This window comes from Rhipicephalus sanguineus, unplaced genomic scaffold, assembly GCF_013339695.2.
Source record: "Rhipicephalus sanguineus isolate Rsan-2018 unplaced genomic scaffold, BIME_Rsan_1.4 Seq215, whole genome shotgun sequence".
In the NCBI taxonomy this organism is placed as follows: Eukaryota; Metazoa; Arthropoda; class Arachnida; order Ixodida; family Ixodidae; genus Rhipicephalus; species Rhipicephalus sanguineus.
In genome coordinates, this window is record NW_023614786.1 from 423,790 (window position 1) to 445,084 (window position 21,295).

The window sequence follows — 21,295 nt, forward strand, 5'->3', positions numbered from 1 at the left end:
GGCAGCAGTTCTGGCCACGGACAAAACACGTTTTGTTTGCATTGCATCTGCTTTGTTTTGTATCTCCTTCTTTCTCTTGAAGCAGTGCTGGCAGATCTGGTCTCCCTCTTGAATTGAGCGCGCATCCTGCTTCATGACCCTCCGCAAAAGAGAGCCTCGATGCGATATCTTCTACATAACGAAAATTCCGCTGCAGCGGAATTTTCTTTTGTGCACCATGAGGCAGTCCGTACAAAATCTCGGTCATGGCTATAACGCCTACCCATAGCCACCTTCAGAGCGTAGGACAGTGATCGCACCAAAGTGAAGCCCAATTTGGATGCTTAACTTCTATCTCAGGTGGTGTTTGGCTGACTGGCACAGCCGTGCTCGTTGCTGTCGTCTGCTCAGGCGGGCGTCTATCGCGCCACCCTTTGCACCTGCCCGTCTAACGCATGCTACTCCGTTTACACGAAGGCGTGTAGCGCGGGCCACAAGGAGGTTCTATAGAACCTCTGGAGTGGCAGTCCCGGCCGCCGCCAACGGGAGCAAGTGAAGCCGCCGGCGGCCATGTAGCTAGAGGAAAAACCGGCCCGACCCGCCATAGACGGCAATGGAATACGCGCGGCGAGCGCGTTGGTTTGCAGTCCCACAATCAAAAAATGAGATGGAAACTGCTTTAAACCCACGAACAGTTGCCTCTTCTCGTTTATGAAACAAATTATGTCATACTATTACGTGAGTGAGTGAGTGAATAGCTTTAATAAGTTCCTGCAGGTTTCCGGGCTGGGTTCCCGCCTAGGAGTCGGCCGAGAGACCGTGTCTCTCAGCAGCTTCCTTGGCCTGCTGGATCGCCCAGAGTTGATTGTCTAGTCCTGAGCTGAGCTATTACGTCAGCTGCAGACTTTCAGAATAATCTGTTGTCGAAGGGTGCTTCGTATATCGAGCGCGCTGTAATTACATATGTGTTACTAGGAACTGGGTTTTTGTGTTGTAACGGCGTCAGTGTTCAAGGGGTAACCACAAGCTAACGTGGAACGCACTTATTCTCTTTACATAAGCACACATCAATCACGCGAACATTTGGCCAGAAGGAGGATTCGCAAGCATTAACCTACGTGGGCGACGTGTGCCATCACGGCAAGCGCAGCGCGCACAGCCTCGAAACGAGGTAGCTCTCGCCCTCTCAGACTAGACGCATAAAAAAGTAAAGCAGCCGCGTCCTTCGGTGTTTCGATTTCGGTTTGGTCGGATTTCAAAAGAGTTACATCTTGCTTTTGCCGCAATTTTTTCTTTTCGTAACTATTTGTGTTGAAGCTACGTCAAGGAGGTAGAAACTAACAGGCTTTTGTAGATGCGCTGGGAAAGCAGGAAAAATTGTAGGTACAAATTGTAGGTGCCAGGCCGTCGATCTGCCCCGTTCTGCGAAGCAGCATTCTGCGAAGTGAATAGAGCAGAGTGGGTTGGTTGGTGTTGTTCCTTGGCAACCTGGCGCAACCCACCGCGGGGTATCGGCCATGAAACGGGCGGCACTTATTTTAGAGATAAAATTGTTTACATGGAGCAGAGGTGGTCAGAGCTGGTCGGCTGGTAACCGCCTTAGCTCTCTAACCACTTCTTCGACCGGCACGTTCCCAGTAGAACGCTGCGCGCAGTCTTTTGGAAACATGTAACACGGAGAATCACGTCATGGAATGTTGCGTTTGCCAATTCCTCGATAAAACATCCATCAAATTCGATATCCATGCACCGATAAATATGCATGCACGCCGTCAGTCTTGACTTGCAAGAAAACACCAGAAAGCTCGGAATTCTAAGGGCGTTCTGACTTCCTACTCGTACCAAATTGCTCGGTTATACGTCCAGTAGACTGCACCCACTTCGTGTATACACTTAAAAGTCACGTACAACGTTGTCAGCGAACATTTAAAGCGTAAAATTTTCGTCGCTACAACTGCACGCATGTATACATGTATCGAGCACCTTTCAAATTGTTTCCAGTTAAAAGCAGCACGAAAAAACAGACAATCGTCAGCGAACTAATGGAGGACACTTACGTGAAAAGTGATCCCAGGCGTCTTCTTATGCGATTTGTGCAGCCATAAGCGACCACAGTCGCACATGGCCTCGTAAAATGTTTAACTGCTTTACAAAAGCATGCCACCGTCCCCAAAGACAACTGCGACGGCGGGGCAACGGAGCGCACTCCGTCGTCTGCTTCCGAGTTTTCCTTTTGCACATATGGCGGCGACCGGCTTCACTTACGGGGGCGCCACCTCCACCAGAAGAAATAGTATAACCTCCTTGGCGGGCACTCGAGCCGCCACACGATCCGCACGGTGCGGATCCAGAGACCGGGCGGGAGAGCGACGAGCGGTGAAAAATGTATCGTGTAACCAAAGCAATCGACACCCAGCTTTTTCTCGTGCAGAGCGCAAAGCCTGAGCAAACTATGTGGGCTGTTGCTTAGGTTGCACTGCGGGACTCGCCGTTCACCACTGCCGCCATTTGCGATTTCTCACATTCTTACAATGCATGATTGACTCAGCTACACAAATTTCACGTTAGCTTCATGCTTTTATATAGCGCATTACTAAAAAAAATTATCCAGAGGAATGAAATGTCGTGCTGCCCGTGACGGAATGTAAGTGGTGTCGCAAATGCATTTAATTGGAACGATCTTTTTTTTCTTCACAAAACAGTTCCCACTTTCCCACATAGATCATTACTGCTGTTTAGCGAAGCTCAGAGAAGAAAAAAGACGTGTTACTGCATTTTTCTGTTACTAGAGTGTCCTTTACGCAGTTGCCACCACGCTCTGGAAACACAATGCTTGACATTTTCTGCTTTTCTCTAATAAAATGATGCAACATGTTTTTGATAATATCATTCTGCAGTCCTTTGAGAACGTTTTGGGGACTTTGAACAAAATTGAGGTTGGGGTTTTTTTTATATAGATTTCGAAGTGAGGAGAATTTCTTTTTTTGGGGTGGTGTTTCGAGCAGAAAAATTACTATTTTGAAAATATTAGAGGAAATACAAATGCAGAGGTTCATTATTTACAAAGGCTATTCATACTGCAAATGAACCAAGCTAAGGTGTCACAGAATTAGCCTAGCGTCCACAGTTGACTGATTTTCAAAAATGCAGCGTTTTTCGTGAATTTTTAAAAATGCATAATTTGCTCAGAATTCCATGAAATGATAAGAGCTATTTCCTCTTTACTTCTACTTCCACCAAAAGAAAGATTTGTAATATATAGCTTCAGTGGCTGCCAGCATGATTGTGAATTTACGAAAACGCACTCTTCGTAAATGGTCGTCGTCAACCGGCGACACTTGTCGAATTTTGCTGTGTTGAAAAAATTTTTTATTTGAAAACAATCTGCGATTTCGTGCTGTGCAGTCATATGTGCACAACATTCAAAATTATCAGGAAAATCGGAAACATCAAATATACACTGTTTTTTGATCTTTCGTGGAATCGACCTTATGTGGTTCCATTTACAGAAAGTTAAAAAGAATTCGGTTGCGATTAACAATAGTTTTTTCTTTATTGTTATCCAGATACAAACCAACCAATCAAAAGAGTGTTGTTCAGCTTAAAGGGTCACGAAGCACCCCTTGGGCTTGTTGAAAAAACACATCCTGCGGAAAGGTGACACGGCTATGAACTGCTCAGCCAAATATTGCAGTTGCGCGTGCCACGTAAAGGCGGCAAGTGGAGCGCGAAGTTGCAGTTTTCTCATGCGCCCTCTTTTCAAACAGAGGCCAGTTCTCACTCTCGTCGGTGGGCGGAGCGCCTGCTGGTTGACATCGCATATCTGCTTCTCCGCGTCGCAAAGACACAGCATCCTCAATGGCCGATAGCCAACATAAATCGAGAGCGGCGTTCAGATCAGATGCGCTTCTTGCCACGGGGTGCCGCCACTTGCCGGCACCGCGTTCCTCAGTGTGCTAACTTCGCGTGGTAGCCACACTCACGCAAGCGAATCACAGCGGGAGAGCGATTGCGTTTCACGACGCGCGCTGAGGTAACTTCTTTCCCCCATGCCACCCCTCCCTGTGTAGCTTCCAGCGCGCTCGCTGGGATGAGAAAAGAGAGAAAGTGCTGAGAGCGTGCGCCAAACCCCCCTAACTCCACTCGTTCTTGACAGATTCGAGAAATTTTTGCGGCAATCGATTCGGGAGGCAGTTAACTCCGATACTGAGGCCATTTTGGAAAAGTGGTTCATGACCCCTTTAAGCAATTTCTGTTTAATGAGATTATACTGTACATCAAAACTGCATTTATTTTCATTTATATAGTAGTTGTAGATCCCAATTAGGGAGTCACAATTCGGGAATTAAAAAGGAAAGAAAGAAAGACTCCAATAATTCAGTTCACAAGAAACATTTCTAGAGCATATTTATAAATTCTAAGATTGTAGAAGTAAACTTGACATACAACAAATAAATTTGACAACTGTGTCGCACTGTGTTGCACAGGAATTTATCATGCATTTAGAGTATTTGGTATGCACATTTGGTTCCCTTTGACAACATATTAATTTGACTTTTACATACTTGTTGACAACCTTCCTCAATCCATCTCTGCCTTATAATACTGTGTGCCTCGTGATCATTGCAAATTATGCAAGTTGTTGCATTTGTGCAAATTGAATTGAAAGAATACAAGTGCTAAACTGAATAGAAGGAAAGGGAGAGTTAGGTTGCTGCCATCTGGCACAAAAGCTGCCATCGTTTTCATAAATTGGTATTCAATACAATAGACATTTGGTAAACAGAAATCTCTTAAAGGGAACAGTGGCTTAAAACGGAACAACTTCCTCTAATATGATTGGTTTCGTACTTGAATTCTGCACTCTGGTTGATCTCTTGGGAAACGGAACTCCTGATAAAGGGACATGTTTTCCTGGTCCCATCAGGTTCCGTATGACGATCTACTGTACTTGTGGTTCACTAAAATTCGGTCCTTCAATAAATTCCTCGAGCTATGGTGCTTCTTGCACAGCAAGCTGGTATTAGCTTGCTGATGAGGTGCACTACTGCCTATCAGAGGATGATGTTCCGGTAGGCAATCCTTACTGTGCGCAGCGGCTGAAAGAGGGCTCCGTTGGACAGGTGTTCGCCGGCTATTCCGATTGTCCCAAAGTGCGATCTGGCCAGAGTAGGTGCCTCCAATGATGAGGTTTGGGTGGAACTTGGCGAAGCATGCCGACACCACTGCTGACTGCAAAGTGGACAGATGCGGAAGTACAGCTGCCATTAACCAGAGCAGCAAAGATGCATGTCCTACTAGCTTAAAATTGAAAAGGCTTCCACATGAATTGACAGGAAGGCGCATTAAGCTAGCCAATTCACATCACCAAACCAGATATCTAACACACACCACCACAAAAAAAAAAAAAAAAAAGAGGTGTTTGAGGTGCATTCGGTTTATGATGGAAGCTGTACGTTGCTTTTAATAGAACCTGAAACACTTATTTTGTGTGGGTAAAATATCCCACGGAATAAAATGCCATTTCAAGGGCCAAATGCATGAGTACGTAAGCGATATTTTGATGTGTGGCAAAATGGAGGACCATTTAAAAAGGCAGATTGACTGATTGATGGATTTTGATGCCTCAAAGAACCACAGCGGCTGTGAGAAACATCGAGTTGAAAGCCTTTCTGATCATTTAAGGGGGGACACTGCTCTTAAATTTTTTTCTTTATTTCTTGATCAATTTTGATGAAACTTGGCGATTTACGTATATTTAGGTGTTGATTTCAAATATGCAATTACTTTTCTTGTATATTGTGTAGTTTTTAAAATACAAAATATTTTATGTGCCTTTTGGGGAGCAAGATTATTTCTAAACTGACTGTGTTACAAAGTAAATAAGCATATCACAATAATCTGCAATCGGAACTGTGTGCAGTGCAACAAAAATGGATGTCCTAAACCCATTTGAACAAAAGTTATGCTATGTTGAACATTCATGAGTGAGTCATTTTCAAGCTAGAATTTCACTCGTGAACGTTCAACATACCATAACTTTTGTTCTAATGGGTTTAGAACATCCATTTTTGTTGCACTGCACACAGTTCTGGTTGCAGATTATTGTGAATACTGATTTACTTTGTAACTAACTCGGTTCAGAAAAAGTCTTGCTCCCCAAAAGGCACATAAAATATTTTGTATTTTAAAAACTACACACCATAACAGAAAAATAATTGCATATTTGAAATTAACACACAAATATACGTAACTCGGGAAGTTTCATCAATATCGATCAAGAAATAAAAAACTTTTTTCAAGTGCCCTGTCCCCCCTTAAAATTTAAACCAGTTGGGTGTCCTTAAAGGGACACTAAAGAGAAAAATGATTTTCTTGTATTAGTAAATTAACCTTCCACAATACCAAAAGCAAAACTGTCGCAGTGAGAAGACTGTTCGTAGGCAACAAAACATGGAAAAAGAAAATGCAGATGGCAACATCACCTTGAAGTTCCCACAAGAACTCGCTGTGATGTCATACATTTTGATCGCGTCTATACGAGAGCTTACATTGTCCTTAGCTGTAAAAATGCAGTACATTGTCCTATACGGGAGCCATAGACTTAACATGCCAAGCTTCAGGAAATTTCGTTGAGCCAATGTGGTCAAAATACAAAGAAGAACCTTTAAAATCCATGACGCCACACTGACATTCATTTGCAGAGATTTTTGCGTGAAATTTAAAAACGTAATTTTGACCTTCGTTTCCTCTTCTATTAACTTATGATGGTGAAATTAATGACAGACCAGTTTTCAAACAATAATTTATCTAAACTGATTCATTGTTTCGTATTGGTGTCACAAGCATACCAAGCTTGCATACCAAGCAATTATCATACCAAGCAATAAAAACACAGCCACTGCTACTGGAAGTTGAACCTTGACTGAACTATAATACTATAATATATATATATATATATATTATATATATATATATATATATATATATATATATATTATTGCTGCTTACAAAAAAGCAAAGAGGCAGTGTGTAAAGGGGCAGCATACAGACAAGAAGTTGTTAATGTGGCACATACACACCTGACAGTGGAAGATGTATTCAGGTGTGGTTTTCTTGAATTTCATGTTCCATACGAGGCAGACACCATCAGGGTCATTTGGAGAATCATAGTTGTTTCCATATGACGCTACCAGAAGCTCCGGAAACTGCAGAGTATTAAATCTACGTTATCACATGATAAATGACTTCGATAAACCTTTAATGCTTTACAAAAGCTTGAGCCCTTGCAGCATCATTAGAAAAGTGTTGGTTATTCACTGTCCCTGAAAGGCCAACTCCGGCGATTTTTTGGCCATGTCAAAGTAATGGTGCTTTTATATTCCTGAGACGCTCCTGTCACGGGTCCGACAGCAGAAACACTCGGCAAATTGGAGAATAATTTTAAATAAGCAAAAAGCGCAACACCAAAACCGAAACCCAACCGAGCATACTGTCTTCGCGTGACGTATAAGTGGTTACAAAACCGGAAATCATGCAAGGCATGCCGTCCCACCAGCGCGTAGTATGAAAGCTGCGAAGAGCAGACGCTCATTTGAAAGGTGACTCCGTCGAAAATCTTGTGTGTGACTGACCGTGTCACGTGCACAAGCTGAGCTGTCGGAAAATGACAGCTGCGATTCCGACGCATTTGGAGGCCAACTGTAATGGTCATTCCTCTTCGATGAAGTGGAACAACATTGTTTAGCTCTTTGCTTGCCTAGTTGCACATTCTACCGCCAGATGGCACCACCTGTCCAGGGAGCTCAAGTCTGTGCGGCCGTGATTGGGTAAAATGCTATCGCCGAGAAGTTCGCGGACTAACTAAAGCTTCTTAATATTGCTATGGAAAGAGTGCATAAGTTTGGCAATAGCGGCGTTCAACATCGCGTTGGTACGGCCGAAGGAATTTAATGTAAGCCAAGTATGAGCCACCTTTCGCACCATTAGGTTACGTTGTTTCGCACGATGCGCAGCTCACCGTATACCGATAGGCCCGGTCACGGTGCACCCTGTATATGCTACGGGAAGTGTTTCCGTGGTGTTCACGCATGTGCAGTCTTTAGCCGGTACGGTATTACCGTACTTTCCGTGCGGTAAACCGGCATTGCTAGCTAAAACACTCTAATATAGAGACGCAGGGTAATCGTTAGGTGCGAGTGTATCGTGACTGCCAACGGGGAATCGTGTGCAGCCCACAACGCAACACCACTTGCCACCCATCGCACGCATTACCACAAGAAACTTAAATTCACACGCCCAGCCAACGAAGCGCTCGCCAAACACTCGCGATTGTTGCCTTGCGGATAGCAGACGCTCTAGGGGCCCCTCGGTTCCGTCACGCACCCAATGTTGCCAATAATTTTGGGAAGCGAGGTGGGGAGAGTCGGGGCAATCAATAAAATTCATTTGCAATGAATCTGCGTATGTCTCCAGCTTGTAATTTGGCATATGTAACGGGAACGTGAAAAGGAACGTACCCAGCGAATTTTATTGAGATCCATGGACCTCGAAAAATCACCGGAGTTGGCCTTGAAGGATGCCATGACACACGAGTGCACTCACGGCAACAAACACAGAGGGAAAGTACTCATCTTGAGGTCATAGTGAGGTCATTCTATGGTAACTTGGAAAAACGTGCAGGGCCTCTTTAAATTGTATTTACCGATTTTCACATTTAATTCTTTTATAAACATCTATTAAAAATACATCATAAAAATTATGTAGTATTCATACTTTACACATTCTTCAGTAGCAAAAATCTTCCTTCCTCATAATTTCAAGTATTATTGCAATTTTGAGATACATTAAATGAATATAGAAACAACACAGTAGGCAGGTAACTTTATTGGACATTTATGTTAAAATTTTAGGAGTGTGATTGTGCAGCTCAATATTAATTTTTTTGGTTACAATTCAAAGTAGGGTGATTCCACGAGAGATCGAACATGCCTGTCCGGTCGATATTTTTGTTTTGCCTGGGTTTTTTATATGTTATGTGGGCACATTCAAAGTGCGCAGAACCGAAAATTTTATTTCCATGAAACGCTCCCAGCGCGCCAAAAAAATTTGAAGGTGGCGGCGCGGGCCTCCTGTTTTTTGCTTGCTGCAATGTTTTCGGATTTCACGGCCGAATTTAACGCGAACTATAAATGATGTGTGGAAAATTTTTTTGCTGGTTTTAATACGCATTACTGTGAATTACATCCATGCTTTTTTTATGCCGTCCTCAAAAGAAGAAAATGTGAAAAATGGCAAACACGGCCAAAATCAAAAAAGGATCCTAAGTTTGAGGCACCTTGGCGCCTTTGCTGTTTCAAACAGAAACTTGAAAACAATGTCAACTATAGAAAAGAGCCTTTGCAACATTTATACGAAGATCATTTTCCTACAGGCAGCGCAAAAAAGCAAAAATAGTTAAAGAAGCGAATTTTTTCAAAAAAGTACATTTTCAAAAAATAAAATAAAAGAACTCCGGTCTCAATTTTGACGACAATTTTTTATCGAAGAGCGCTTATGTCAGTGAACACACGGTTTTAATATCATGTCCTCATTTGCTTTGTTTACGAGATATAACTGGTCAAAATGACCCTTGCTGTGTGTGCTCACTTCAGTGCGACTGATGGTTGTTATTAGCTTGCATTGTGCGTAAATCTCAGTTTTAATTATTCTGCTGCAGCAAAACCTTACTCTGGTGGCTTTTCATCAAGAAAAATGTGTTCTCATATTTTATTTGTGTCTAGCGTGTGCAAAAGCGGGCTGCTGCCGCCCTTTAAATGGCTAACGGTAAACAGTTTGCAGCCTACAAACTCGCCGAAAATCATCAGGGAAAGATGGGCGCGCCTGTTCAAGATATCAATCGCTTCTTCTTCCCAAAGAAATGCCTGGTCTACCTCATCGCGGTTAGGTGTAGACAGGTTTTCCTTGAGGAGCGTAAAGCAATGCAAGCAGACTTCGCAGGTGTTGCGAAGATCCTCAGCCTATGACAGTAGCTTCTGGAGGTAGGCAACAACAAAAAGAGCAAAGAAAGAAAATTTGTGCAACGAAAATGTTTTCCTCAGCAATCTTCTTCTTGTGAACGCGTAAATAATCGGCACAGAATAACAGGACGTAGCCATGGGCCGCGGGCATCGCGTGTAGTGAACAGCTAGACCTAGAGCAAGTCGAAACGTTTATACTGAACGGCGCTGCACAAATTATCTCACATCTGCGCAGCTGTCATGAATGCGTTTCCAGAACTGCTCAAGGTTTAAAATTTTATGACTAAGGGTGTCTAAGCGCTTTGGGCTGTAGTAATTAATTGTAGGCCACACTCATTGTCAAAACTAAGGGTAATGTCCGTCTGGCGCCACCAATGACCTCTGCTGTCCTCGACGTGGGAAAGCACTTTAGTAAAGTGGCAATAAAACATCATCAATTGGGCAGCTTCGGCCCCATGGCTTAATCATGCTGCACCGCACGTTTTCTGGCTGTTGAAATGCTGAGGTAAAGGTCGAGATGATACAGGAAGACATTATCTGCGACGCCGAAAACATGTGACAGCGTTAAGTGAAATAAACGGCTCGGAAATGATTGAGCTAACTTTTTACAAATGTTGTTTAGGCACAGTGTGCGTCGAATGGGGAAGATGGTTAGAGCATACAATGCACGTAATGGAAGGGAAGCAAGCAGGCAGTGAGAAACAACTGCATAACAGCGCGCCTGCTGATCGTGGCATTTAGTTACAGATTAAGTTGGCCTTCGCTGCATACAGATGCTTTATTCTGTGTGCAAGGAGAGTTTTGACGAAGTGACCTAAACCATGTGTTCGCGGTGTCTCGCGTGCTTTTGATTAGCGAATACTGGCGGGGTAAGTTGAGGTTATAAGCTGCAAACTGTGTACGCGTTAGGCCTTTAGAGAGCGGCAGCAGCCCACCCTCGCGCACGCTAGACACAATTAAAGGACCCCTGACACCAAAATTGAAACCTCGAGATGTTTTTGTTGTTTGACTTTCCTGTATACGGGACACATCTGACTGATTATTAGTGACGACGTTGCCTTTAAGATACCTTAATTTGGTTTTAAAAGTAAGCATGAGTGCTCATTTGAGTTGGCTGCACCTCGCGACATCCTGGTATGACATAGAGGCCCTGACGAGTAAAGCAAGTATTGTGGACGTCACGGAAGGTTTGCCGGGTGCACGTGCACAATACGGCGAGGCCTATTGTTCCGCACCCCTTTCGCTTTGTTATCCGGCTGCTCTTGAGGTAGTTTTCACACGCGCTTAACAGGTTTAACCCATACCGAGGCACCCCATACTTTCAATCTCTACCGCGCGCGGGGCCCCGATTTGAAAACCGCGCTTTCAATGTCACCACAGCTTGAGTGCACGTAGTCTCTGACGCTCCCACGCATGGGGTGCTAGTTTTTTGTGGTTTTTAGGCGGGCGTTTTGAAGTGACGCTAAAACGGTCACAATTAGCTACGCTAGAATTAGTTATACGATACGCTAGAGCATTTACGATTCAACTTAGGGATTACCAGACACAAAGCTACAAATTACAGCAAAAAAGTCACCAACAAAAATTTTGCTGTCAGGGGCCCTTTAAAGCTTGAGAATACATTTTTCTTGACGACAAGACACCAGAGCAAAGTTTTACTGCAGGAAAATAATTAAAATTAGATTTGCGTGCAATGCAAGCTGATGACAACTATCAATCGCACTGAAGTGAGCACACACAGCAAGGGTAATTTGGCCCCTTAAATGTCATGAACAAAGCAATGAGGAAATACATATTAACACGGTGTTTTCACTGACATAAGCGTTCATCGATAAAAAAATGTCGTCAAAATTGAGGCCTGAGCTTTTTTTTTTTTTGAAAATGTACTTTTTTGAAAAAAAATTCGCTTCTTTAACTATTTTCTTCTTATTTTGCGCTGCCTGTAGGAAAATCTTCCGCATAATGTTGCAAAGGCTCCTTGAAATACTTGTCACTTTTTGAAGTTTCTGTGTGAAATAGGAAAGGCGCCAAGGTGCATCAAACTTAGCGAACTTTGTTGATTTGGGCAGGGGTTTGCCTTTTTTTTTTCACATTTTTTTCCTTTTGAGGACGGCATAATAAAGCATGGACACAGTAATGCGTAATAAAACCAACAAAAAAATTTTCAACGCATCATTTATAGTTCGCGTTAATTCGGCCGTGAAATCCGAAAACATTGCAGTGAACAAAAAGGAGGTCCGCGCTGCCACATTCAAATATTTTTTTTTTGCACGCTGGGAGCGTTTCTTGGAAATATAATTTTCGGTTCCGTGCACTTTGAATGTGCCCAAATAACACATAAAAAACCCAGGCAAAACAAAAATATCGACCGGACAGGCATGCTCGATCTCTCGTGGAATTACCCTTTAGAGGGCGGCAGCAGCCCATTTTCGCCACGTTAAAAGCAAATAAATCTGAGAACACATTTTTCTTGACGAAAGCCACCAGAGCAAGGTTTTGCTGCAGCAGAATAATTAAAACCGAGATTTACGCACAATGCAAGCTGATAACAACCATCAGTCGCACTGAAGTGAGCACACACAGCAAGGGTCATTTTGGCCCGTTATATTTCGTGAACAAAGCAAATGAGGACATATGATATTAAAACCGCGTGTTCACTGACATAAGCGCTCTTCGATAAAAAATTGTCGTTAAACTTGAGACCGGAGTTTTTTATTTTATTTTTTGAAAATGTACTTTTGAAAAACGCGCTAATTTAACTATTTTTTTCTTTTTTCGCGCTGCCTGTAGGAAAATGACCTTCCGTATAAATGTTGCAAAGGCTCTTTTCTATATTTGACATTGTTTTCAAGTTTCTGTTTGTAATAGCAAAGGCGCCAAGGCGCCTCAAACTTAGGACCCTTTTTTGTTTTCGGCCGCGTTTGCCATTTTTTCACATTTTCTTCTTTTTGAGGACGGCATAAAAAAAAGCATGGATGTAATTCACAGTAATGCGTATTAAAACCAGCAAAAAAATTTTCCACACATCATTTAGTTTGCGTTAAATTCGGCCGTGAAATCCGAAAACATTGCAGCGAGCAAAAACAGGAGGCCCGCACCGCCACCTTCAAATATTTTTTTGTCGCGCCGGGAGCGTTTCATGGAAATAAATTTTGGTTCCGTGCACTTTGAATGTGCCCACATAACATATAAAAAACCCAGGCAAAACAAAAATTGCGACCGGACAGGCATGTTCGATCTCGTGGAATCACCCAGTAATGCTACACAGATAAAGAACTGTGCAAAAACACGGAATGCAAGAAAGGATGCACACACCCGCCACGGTGCTCTAGAGGTTATGGTGCTCGACTGCTGACCTGCAGGTCCCGGAATCGAATCTCGTTGCGGCGGCCACATTTTTGGCCCGTGTATTAAGATTTAGTAGGTGCGTGTTAAAGAGCCCCATGTGGTCAAAACTTCTGGAGCTCACAATGGAGGGAAACAGCGCGAAAGAGGAAACACCAGGCAGAGAAGGACACATACAACAGCGCTGTTGTATGTGCCCTTCTTATGTGGTGTTTAGTCTTTCGTGCTGTTTCCCTCCAATATGTCGTACCACTTGCCTCTGGACCTCTCCACTGCAGTGCCTCTCATAATCACACTGTGGTTTTGGGACGTTAAACCTTAACATTATTATTATTAGAAAGGATGCACAGAGACAGTGCTGACTCGCAACTAATTTATTCCTCCGAATGCTATGATTTTTATGGCATGCATCAGGCTGAAAAGAAGACAGACGAACAGCTGATTACAAAATTTGCATTGACAAAGACAGATGTCAAGAGGGTTGCCGAATGAGATAGATGAAGAGTGCTGGGTGCGGGTCTAAAACCTTAAAAGTGAAGCACCTTCCTGATATACAAGGCGAATACCTCACAGAAATTTTAACGCGGTAGCGTAAACTATTGTGTCACAGAAATTCCAGTGTCAGCGTCATTGGTTGTGAGTGAAAAATCAGCGTTGTCCTGAGCGAAAATTTGAGATAGATGCAATAAGAAAGACGATAAAAAAAATCTTTCGTTCGAATGTGAATCGAAGCCACGACTTCTGCATGGCAAGCAGGTTCTCGACAGAGCCATGCCAATGCCGAATTGCTTGGTAGAAGTGCATAATACACCCAAGGTCAAAACATGTGAACTGCGCAACGAATGGGTGTTTTAAAGGCCACCAATTACAAAGCACACAGGCATAATTAATTATCATTATCAACGACAGCATCAACAACGTATGCAGCTGCGAAGGTGGGCGTGTTGCCTTACGGCTGCATAGTGGGTACCTCACCAACTCGCAAAAAGAAGAATTATGATGTAGCGGGCACTCTGCAACTGTACTTGCGGTAGGCATTTTATGATACTTTGAAAAGACCAATTTACAGACGTGTATTTCCTAGCAGCACGGTTTAGGTGTCCACCGAGAGGTGAAGCCAGGTAGCAATTGAGAAGGCGATGCGAACAGGGTCCCGTCATGCTATCGCGTTCTACTCTTGGACACGAAGATCAAGCGTCCTCCATGTTTTCAAAAAATGTTCCGACTTTTCGCACTGTTTCTTCTTGTCTTAGTATGAACCAACTTGCCCAAGCACCTGTTTCAGCTAATGCTGCACCCTACACAAAAATATGTTGACTAAACTGATAAGTGCAGTCTGTAAATTTAGCATAGCTACGCAATCTAAATAATTAACTGCAGTGACAGTATACTGTGAATGTTTACTGAGGTAAATCCAAGATATGCAAAATGTTCTGTAGCAGTTTTAAATGTACCAACTGATATCATATTTAAAAATACATTACAGCAAATACAAAGCGAACACATGACGAATGGACAAGATAGTTTGCTTTAGGCACTGACAAAGGATTTATGTTTCTGTCCAGCAACCCATTTAGGAGAGTCACCATGGAGAGGGAGTACCTGTGAAGACCAGTCAAAACTGGTGACAATCCTGTTCTTGGACCACCGGTCATCTGCGAACACCCTGTTCATGGACAGCTTGATGCCGCTCTTGTCATCACTGGGAAAACAGAGGAGCAGTGCCGTCGAGATTTGAAATGCAACATGCACCATACAAGCTACAGCCATAACCACAAAGGATTGGTACTGAAAGCATACTCCTTATTGAAATGCACCCACACCCATAAACGACAGTAAAGGTTGGCAGAACATGGAAGATGGACAAGGAAGAGTACACGACAGGCTTCCACAAACCTTAGGCCAGATCTTAGACAACTTTCTCAAGGTTTTTTTGGTTAGCATGAACAGTAGTTCTAAAGAGGAAGTGAAATGATAAGGTCATTTTTACACAAACATACACACATACAAAGTCATGTAAATGCACAAAAGCCTGTCCCAAGGTATCTGGAAAGATGTTTCAGGTAGTTCGCATAATGCACCTCAAGTACAAGTTCACATGAACACATTGATAAGCTTGCAGTAATCATCTCGCTATTGCTTTCTGAGAAGAAATGCACAGTTGGCACTACATGACATAGAAATGTATGCACTGAAATCGTGCAGAAAACTGCTTTGAGAATTGTTCATATAATTAAAGGTTTAGCTCATCATAAGTACTCATTTCCTTTCCTGTTTGTAAGTCTGGAAAATGCCACTTTAAAAGGTTAAGTTATAACAGGGTGTTTGATATTGCAGAAATAAACTACCTCAAACAACCAGACAGACTGTTTGGTGCAAACTGCATTCACAACACACAAGTACAGTTAGAAGGTGAATTCCTTGCAAGACTGGTCGCAAGGTATGAAAAAGGTGATGTGATCCCATGGTGTAAGCTTGCTGTCATGGTGGATGAGTGCTCTGCTACACAATACAATCTTTTGCAGGACACACTGGGGCAATTTTCATTCGATCTGACCTGCAGCCATATTAGACGAAGGCTTTACAACAGTGTTAAAGTTAAACATTGTTTGAGAACGATGCGTTGGTTACTAAACACCTCAGCATGGTTAGAATGAACCATAATGTGTTTCAGCACTCTTTTTTTTGCCTTATTTAGTAGCGTTACAGGGTACAACCTTCACAACAAAATCCGCACATCTAATATAATTCATTCCAGGTAAATCATGCAGCGTATTGAAGACGCATGATTGTATGCGAGCTAATTAAAATGTCAAGTATCTTCCAGAACTGCACATTTTCCTCCTTCTGCAGGGCTGTAGGGACCTCCAACCCTTAAGACCCAAAAAGTAAGGTTGCTACACACGCGCTGCAATGCAGTACTAAACAAGTTCAGTGCAGCAGAGAAGCCCACCTGTCCTGCTCTTCTGTGGTGCCACTGTAGTCGATGCAGATGTCCACATTCTCATACAGTGCTCGTTCAATGACACGTGCAGAGCGGGACAGGAAGCTGCGGAAGTCGTCGCTCAGAAGGATCTGCAGCCTTTCTTCCTCGCTCAGTTCACGAGGCACTGTAAGCAAAGGCAGCACACCTCTCAGCATTTCGTGAAGCTGATGCAGAACTGTACACACTAAGACAGCAAATATAAATCCAAAGCATAAACAAAAATATTGATGTCTAAAATGTGTCGCATACACTTCAAGGTACCTCAGATGAAACCTTCTCTGCAAATTAGAATATATGTACAGAATGTTTTATAGAAAGGAGGTGGAAGCCATTTTCTATAAGCCTTAAATCAAGTGGAACAGGCAACTCCACATGGGATGGTACATAACTGTGACAGTTGTGTGTTTCATTTAATGGTGTATTTTCGCACTGTTGGGGAAAAAAAAGCATCGTCTATAAAAGATAACTGTCCATTGCTGCATAAAATGCTGTTAATACCTTGCTCAGGGATCCTACGTGGCTACATGGCCTACATACACAGATCCTACATGGCTCCCCATTTCTTTCCAAAATTTCACTCTACTAGCACGGGTTTGCACTGTGCAAAGGAGTTGGAAACTGTGGTTGGACATCAGCTGTCAAGGTTTAAGGTTCCAGTGCTAGGCGAGAACTTCCACGGCTAAGAGGCTCACACACCTTTAGGCTTGTCCTGTTCTGCAGCTGCCCTGTGTCCATCAGTGGCTCCCTCGGCAGGTGTCTGGGCGGGCCGTACAGGCTCGATGTGGGGCAGACCTGTCACCTTGTGCTGGTGTGGCTCATGCAGAGGTAGCGCCCCCTCCACCACTGCTCCCAGCGAGGAGCCGTCTTCTTCCGCTAGGACGTCCCCAAAAGTCAACACTGCCCGTGAACAAGCACAGCCCAAGTTCAGACTCCCAAGTGTTGCCTCCCTGAGCTGCGCTACCATGCACTGACCTTCCTAGAGCCGTATTTTTAACTGGTACAATGCAGCATCAAATGTCATGCACCAGTGCAGCAATTAGAATTTGTTGACACTGTATTGTTTCTTCCCTCACATTAAGTGCATACAGTACAAGTTTGACACAAGAAATATCCCATCTTGGTGCTCCTACACAGGGGTTGCTTGACCCATAGAGTCTTTTACAGTTGATATATTTTATCTTACAATTAATATCGATGCTAGAGTACTGTTGTGTGCATGGGAATGCTAGGAATGGGAGGTTTAAGGAGGCACATTTCTTGCAAGAGCCAGGGCCTTTGAATCTGGTGACTACTGTTCCATCACAGTGGATCAGCGAACACAGTGCCTAAAATACAGTTTTCTCTTGTTGTAAATGTCAAAATTATTGTTTACTTACACGTAAGGAATCACATAGGTGTGTTCATGTATCACATGCAAACTGTTCTAGAGGGCTGCTTATTTTAGAGAAAAGACAAGCAGTCCATGCATCGTGTGCATTAGTTTTAACTGTGAATGTGCATGACATACGAGACCAAAATGAAAATTCTCCCAAATATTTCCTTTTAAGAAAGCTTTCCTAGTGCAGCTGTGAACACATTTGAGGCTAAGGTACATTTAACAACACCCTGGCCCTGCACCTTACTACATCATTCCCATGGTGTCACTGAGAGTGCGATCACAAGAACATTTCACCTTGACAATTATTTTAAATGAGCAGTATAAACTATCAAAGAAATTTAGGCAGGGCTGTAAATGTTAGGTTGTTTAACTTGTCTATTCGCAGCCTTTAATTAACTCAGCCTTTTAATCACTACCTTAGTTGGTATCACTCTGTTTTAACCATCAATTAAAACAGCATGTTAGCAGGCAAAATGACTAGCTGGCGGTCAGCCAATATATAATGTGCCACACAATCTCCAAAATCTCCCATGACAGGTCACTCCACCAATTCTCAACGTTCTGGTTACTGTGCCTTTTCTGCCAAGAGGAGTTTTTTTACTTTCATTATCAAAATGTCTGTTCTTCCTAGCTTTTTGTAATGCACCCATTGATACATCAAGCAAAATTTTGTATGGAGACTGCCATCTGTATTTGCACTTTCTGAAGCTAGGCGTCTTATGCAGTCCAAAGTTTCATTGCAATGGTCTTTAAGAAGCTTGCATAGACAGTGGTACCATGAGTTTCTTAACTATTGTGATGAGAAATCGTTAACAGGGAATGTCACTGGAATCAGTGCTTTGACAAGTGGACTTGTCTTTGTCAACATAGCAACTCTCAGCAAATGGTTGCTCCAGTGAAATCCCCTGTTCACAAATTTCTCATCACTTCATGCACCCCCTTCTCCTGAATGTCTGTCTTTTTGGATTTCTTGATACCATTATAACACACTGTATGTTATGCTAAACCACGATCACTGCAAGTGGTATATCCAAAAGTTGTTGTATGACAGTAGTATACCTCACAATATTAATGTTAAACCAATGGTATGAAAGGCTTCCAGCTCTTACTGCTAATAAAATTATCACTTTTAATGGCTATTAACATAAAGCTTATTCAAGAGGCCTGCTATGGCACCAAAACTGAGTAGCCTCTAGCATGCACATTTGACACCATCGAGAACAGCATGATAGCATCTGTCTTATGCCAGATATGCATCATCGTGAATTTAGAAAGGCATTGAATGACATTTCAAATGCCGACACAGTTGCTGATCTGTAATAATAATTGAAGGCAACATGAATGCCTAACAATGTGAAAGGACACACATACACAGCTTCATTTGTACTTTGTTTAAGAAGCAATGCTTTCTGAACTGCTGGTACACTCTTACGCAGTGCCGAAAGGAGGATTTCCTTTGTATAGCCCTGAAGACAATTTTTTTTTTCCACTTTTAAGAGCAGCTTGTTAAATGTAAGTGCAAAATCAAAATGTTACTGATAAAGCAATCCTAGAAGCCTTCCGATTGTGATACATGGTAGACAAATTTTACATTCCTGGACCAATAAATGCTGTCCTTAGCTTTCACTAAAATTGGCATTGCTGAATTTGCAGGAAGCCAGTAATCATGCTGCCTTGGCTGCTTCCAATTTTGAATGCCCAGTAACCTTCAGCGATTCACCTGATGAACGAAATTTAAATTAAAAAAGTACTGCAGCATAAAGCTTTCTGCCGCTTACACATTTCACAGAGATATGCATGCATAGGTACATTTAATCATTTAAAATTTTCTAAAAGCCAGTAACTTAAGAGAAAAGTATAAGGAATGCTGAGAGCTAAGAGGAGCTATAAGAACCACTATACATGGACAACCCGCATCTGATGGACTTATTTTTGCACAGTGAGCTACAAATGATGTAAACACATAGCCAAGTATTAACAAGGAATCCTAAGCTTTAAGCATGCACAGGGGCACATAGGCACTATACTTAGGACAGAGCTGTGTCACTGGAAGTAAAAAAATGCTTTATGCTGCTTTGTGCTGCTTAAACATATGGCGTCAAACTCCATGCTGTTAAAAATATTTTGGCAATGATCTCTTACCATCATCAACTGTGGAGATCCATGGGGCACATTTTTGGAAAGAAGAAAAGGTGCTTTAGAGACCCAGCCATATTGTCAAAAAAGAGAATAAAAATAATGGCATGCTTTTAACTGGGCATGCTGGAGCAAAAGTATTGAAAGCCATACATAGAAGTGGTATTGATTTAGAGTTATGGCAGTGCAACTGAGACAAGGACATAGCAAAAGAACACAAGGCATCCTTTCAATATATTAAGTTGAAGACGAATGAATGTAAATGATCTGCTTTCCATTTGGATATCTTGGGTTTTGGCCCAAAACATTTTAATAACTACAAACAAGAGCACTCAGTAAGCAACCCATCCATTTACATGAATAAAACTAAGATAGACTTTATTGAAAGCAGCAGTGTTTGCAAAATGTTATGCGACATAATCATGAGCTCACCAGAAGCTTTTCTGGCCGTTTCATTGTTTTAAATGCAAATGGCTATCCTGTGTTAATAAGCTTCTTTACATTAGCACATACGCCAAATAGACCCAGGTCCTTATGTGGTCCTTTCAGTATACTTCAGTGGTGTAGTATGGAGCCAAACTTGCATCAGTCAATATGTTCCGAATGCAGTTTTTTATGGTATTCTTTTACTGTTTTTTTACACGCCTGTTCCACTGCACATAATTTGTGGCTTCTTGTTTTGAAGACTCAGTGAAGAACAAGTGCTGCCTACAGTCCTTTTGCTATGTCTGTGGTCTCAGCCATATGGCTGTAATAACCATGCTAGAGCAACCAAGACAGCATGACACCCTTAATGCAATTTTTGCTGAGAATGCAAGCATAGTGAATAAAACTAATGTAGCAGAAAATGACAAAGAAGCAAATAAATGATATAAAAAGCAGCTCTAAGGGTGCTATGCAGAATGATAAGCATAGCAACGAAAAGTGCATTACAGACACATAAAGTGTGCCACTACGTAAGTAACAGAAGGCTCCTGATGGCTTAAAGGCTGCTGTGGGACTTCGAACACTATACATTGCACGTGAGCACAAGAAGCCACACCACCTACTGCTGCTGCTGCAGATGCCTACATTTAAAATATAAAGATTTCACAAAATGCTGCACTGCCGACACAGACACGCACGCACACACAATGACTGAAAGAGGAAAGAAAGGACATGGCCAGCCCCAGAGCTTGCTTTGATGAGTTTGCACTCCTGGTGAATGACTTGCAGGGCAGCACATTTCAAAGCTACACCTGTGCCCTCGGAGGATACCAGGGATGCTTTAATGATGAGCCATTGAAAATTTAAACACACAAAGCTTTTACGCCACTGAAGTCTAAGTATACAAGTAATGTTCATTTTGCTCCAGAATGTGGTCACTGTGGATATGAATTACCCTTCTTTCTAGCACTTTTATAGCAGAATGCCATGGCCGGCCCAGTTCCTAACAGATGTCCACTTTCCCAA

The 21,295-nt window shown here is 42.5% G+C and overlaps 1 protein-coding gene across 1 annotated transcript in view; it reads right to left on the reverse strand.

The window, feature by feature from the left end:
• The window catches only part of LOC119376726 (cytoplasmic dynein 1 intermediate chain 2-like), a 59,493-nt gene that overhangs the window by 10,813 nt on the left and 27,385 nt on the right, over window positions 1-21,295 (reverse strand). The window contains 6 exon segments of the mRNA XM_037646465.2: window positions 3,654-3,655; window positions 5,067-5,211; window positions 7,062-7,187; window positions 14,946-15,045; window positions 16,297-16,453; window positions 17,026-17,226. Of these exon segments, the coding sequence (XP_037502393.1) occupies window positions 3,654-3,655; window positions 5,067-5,211; window positions 7,062-7,187; window positions 14,946-15,045; window positions 16,297-16,453; window positions 17,026-17,226 (731 nt within the window).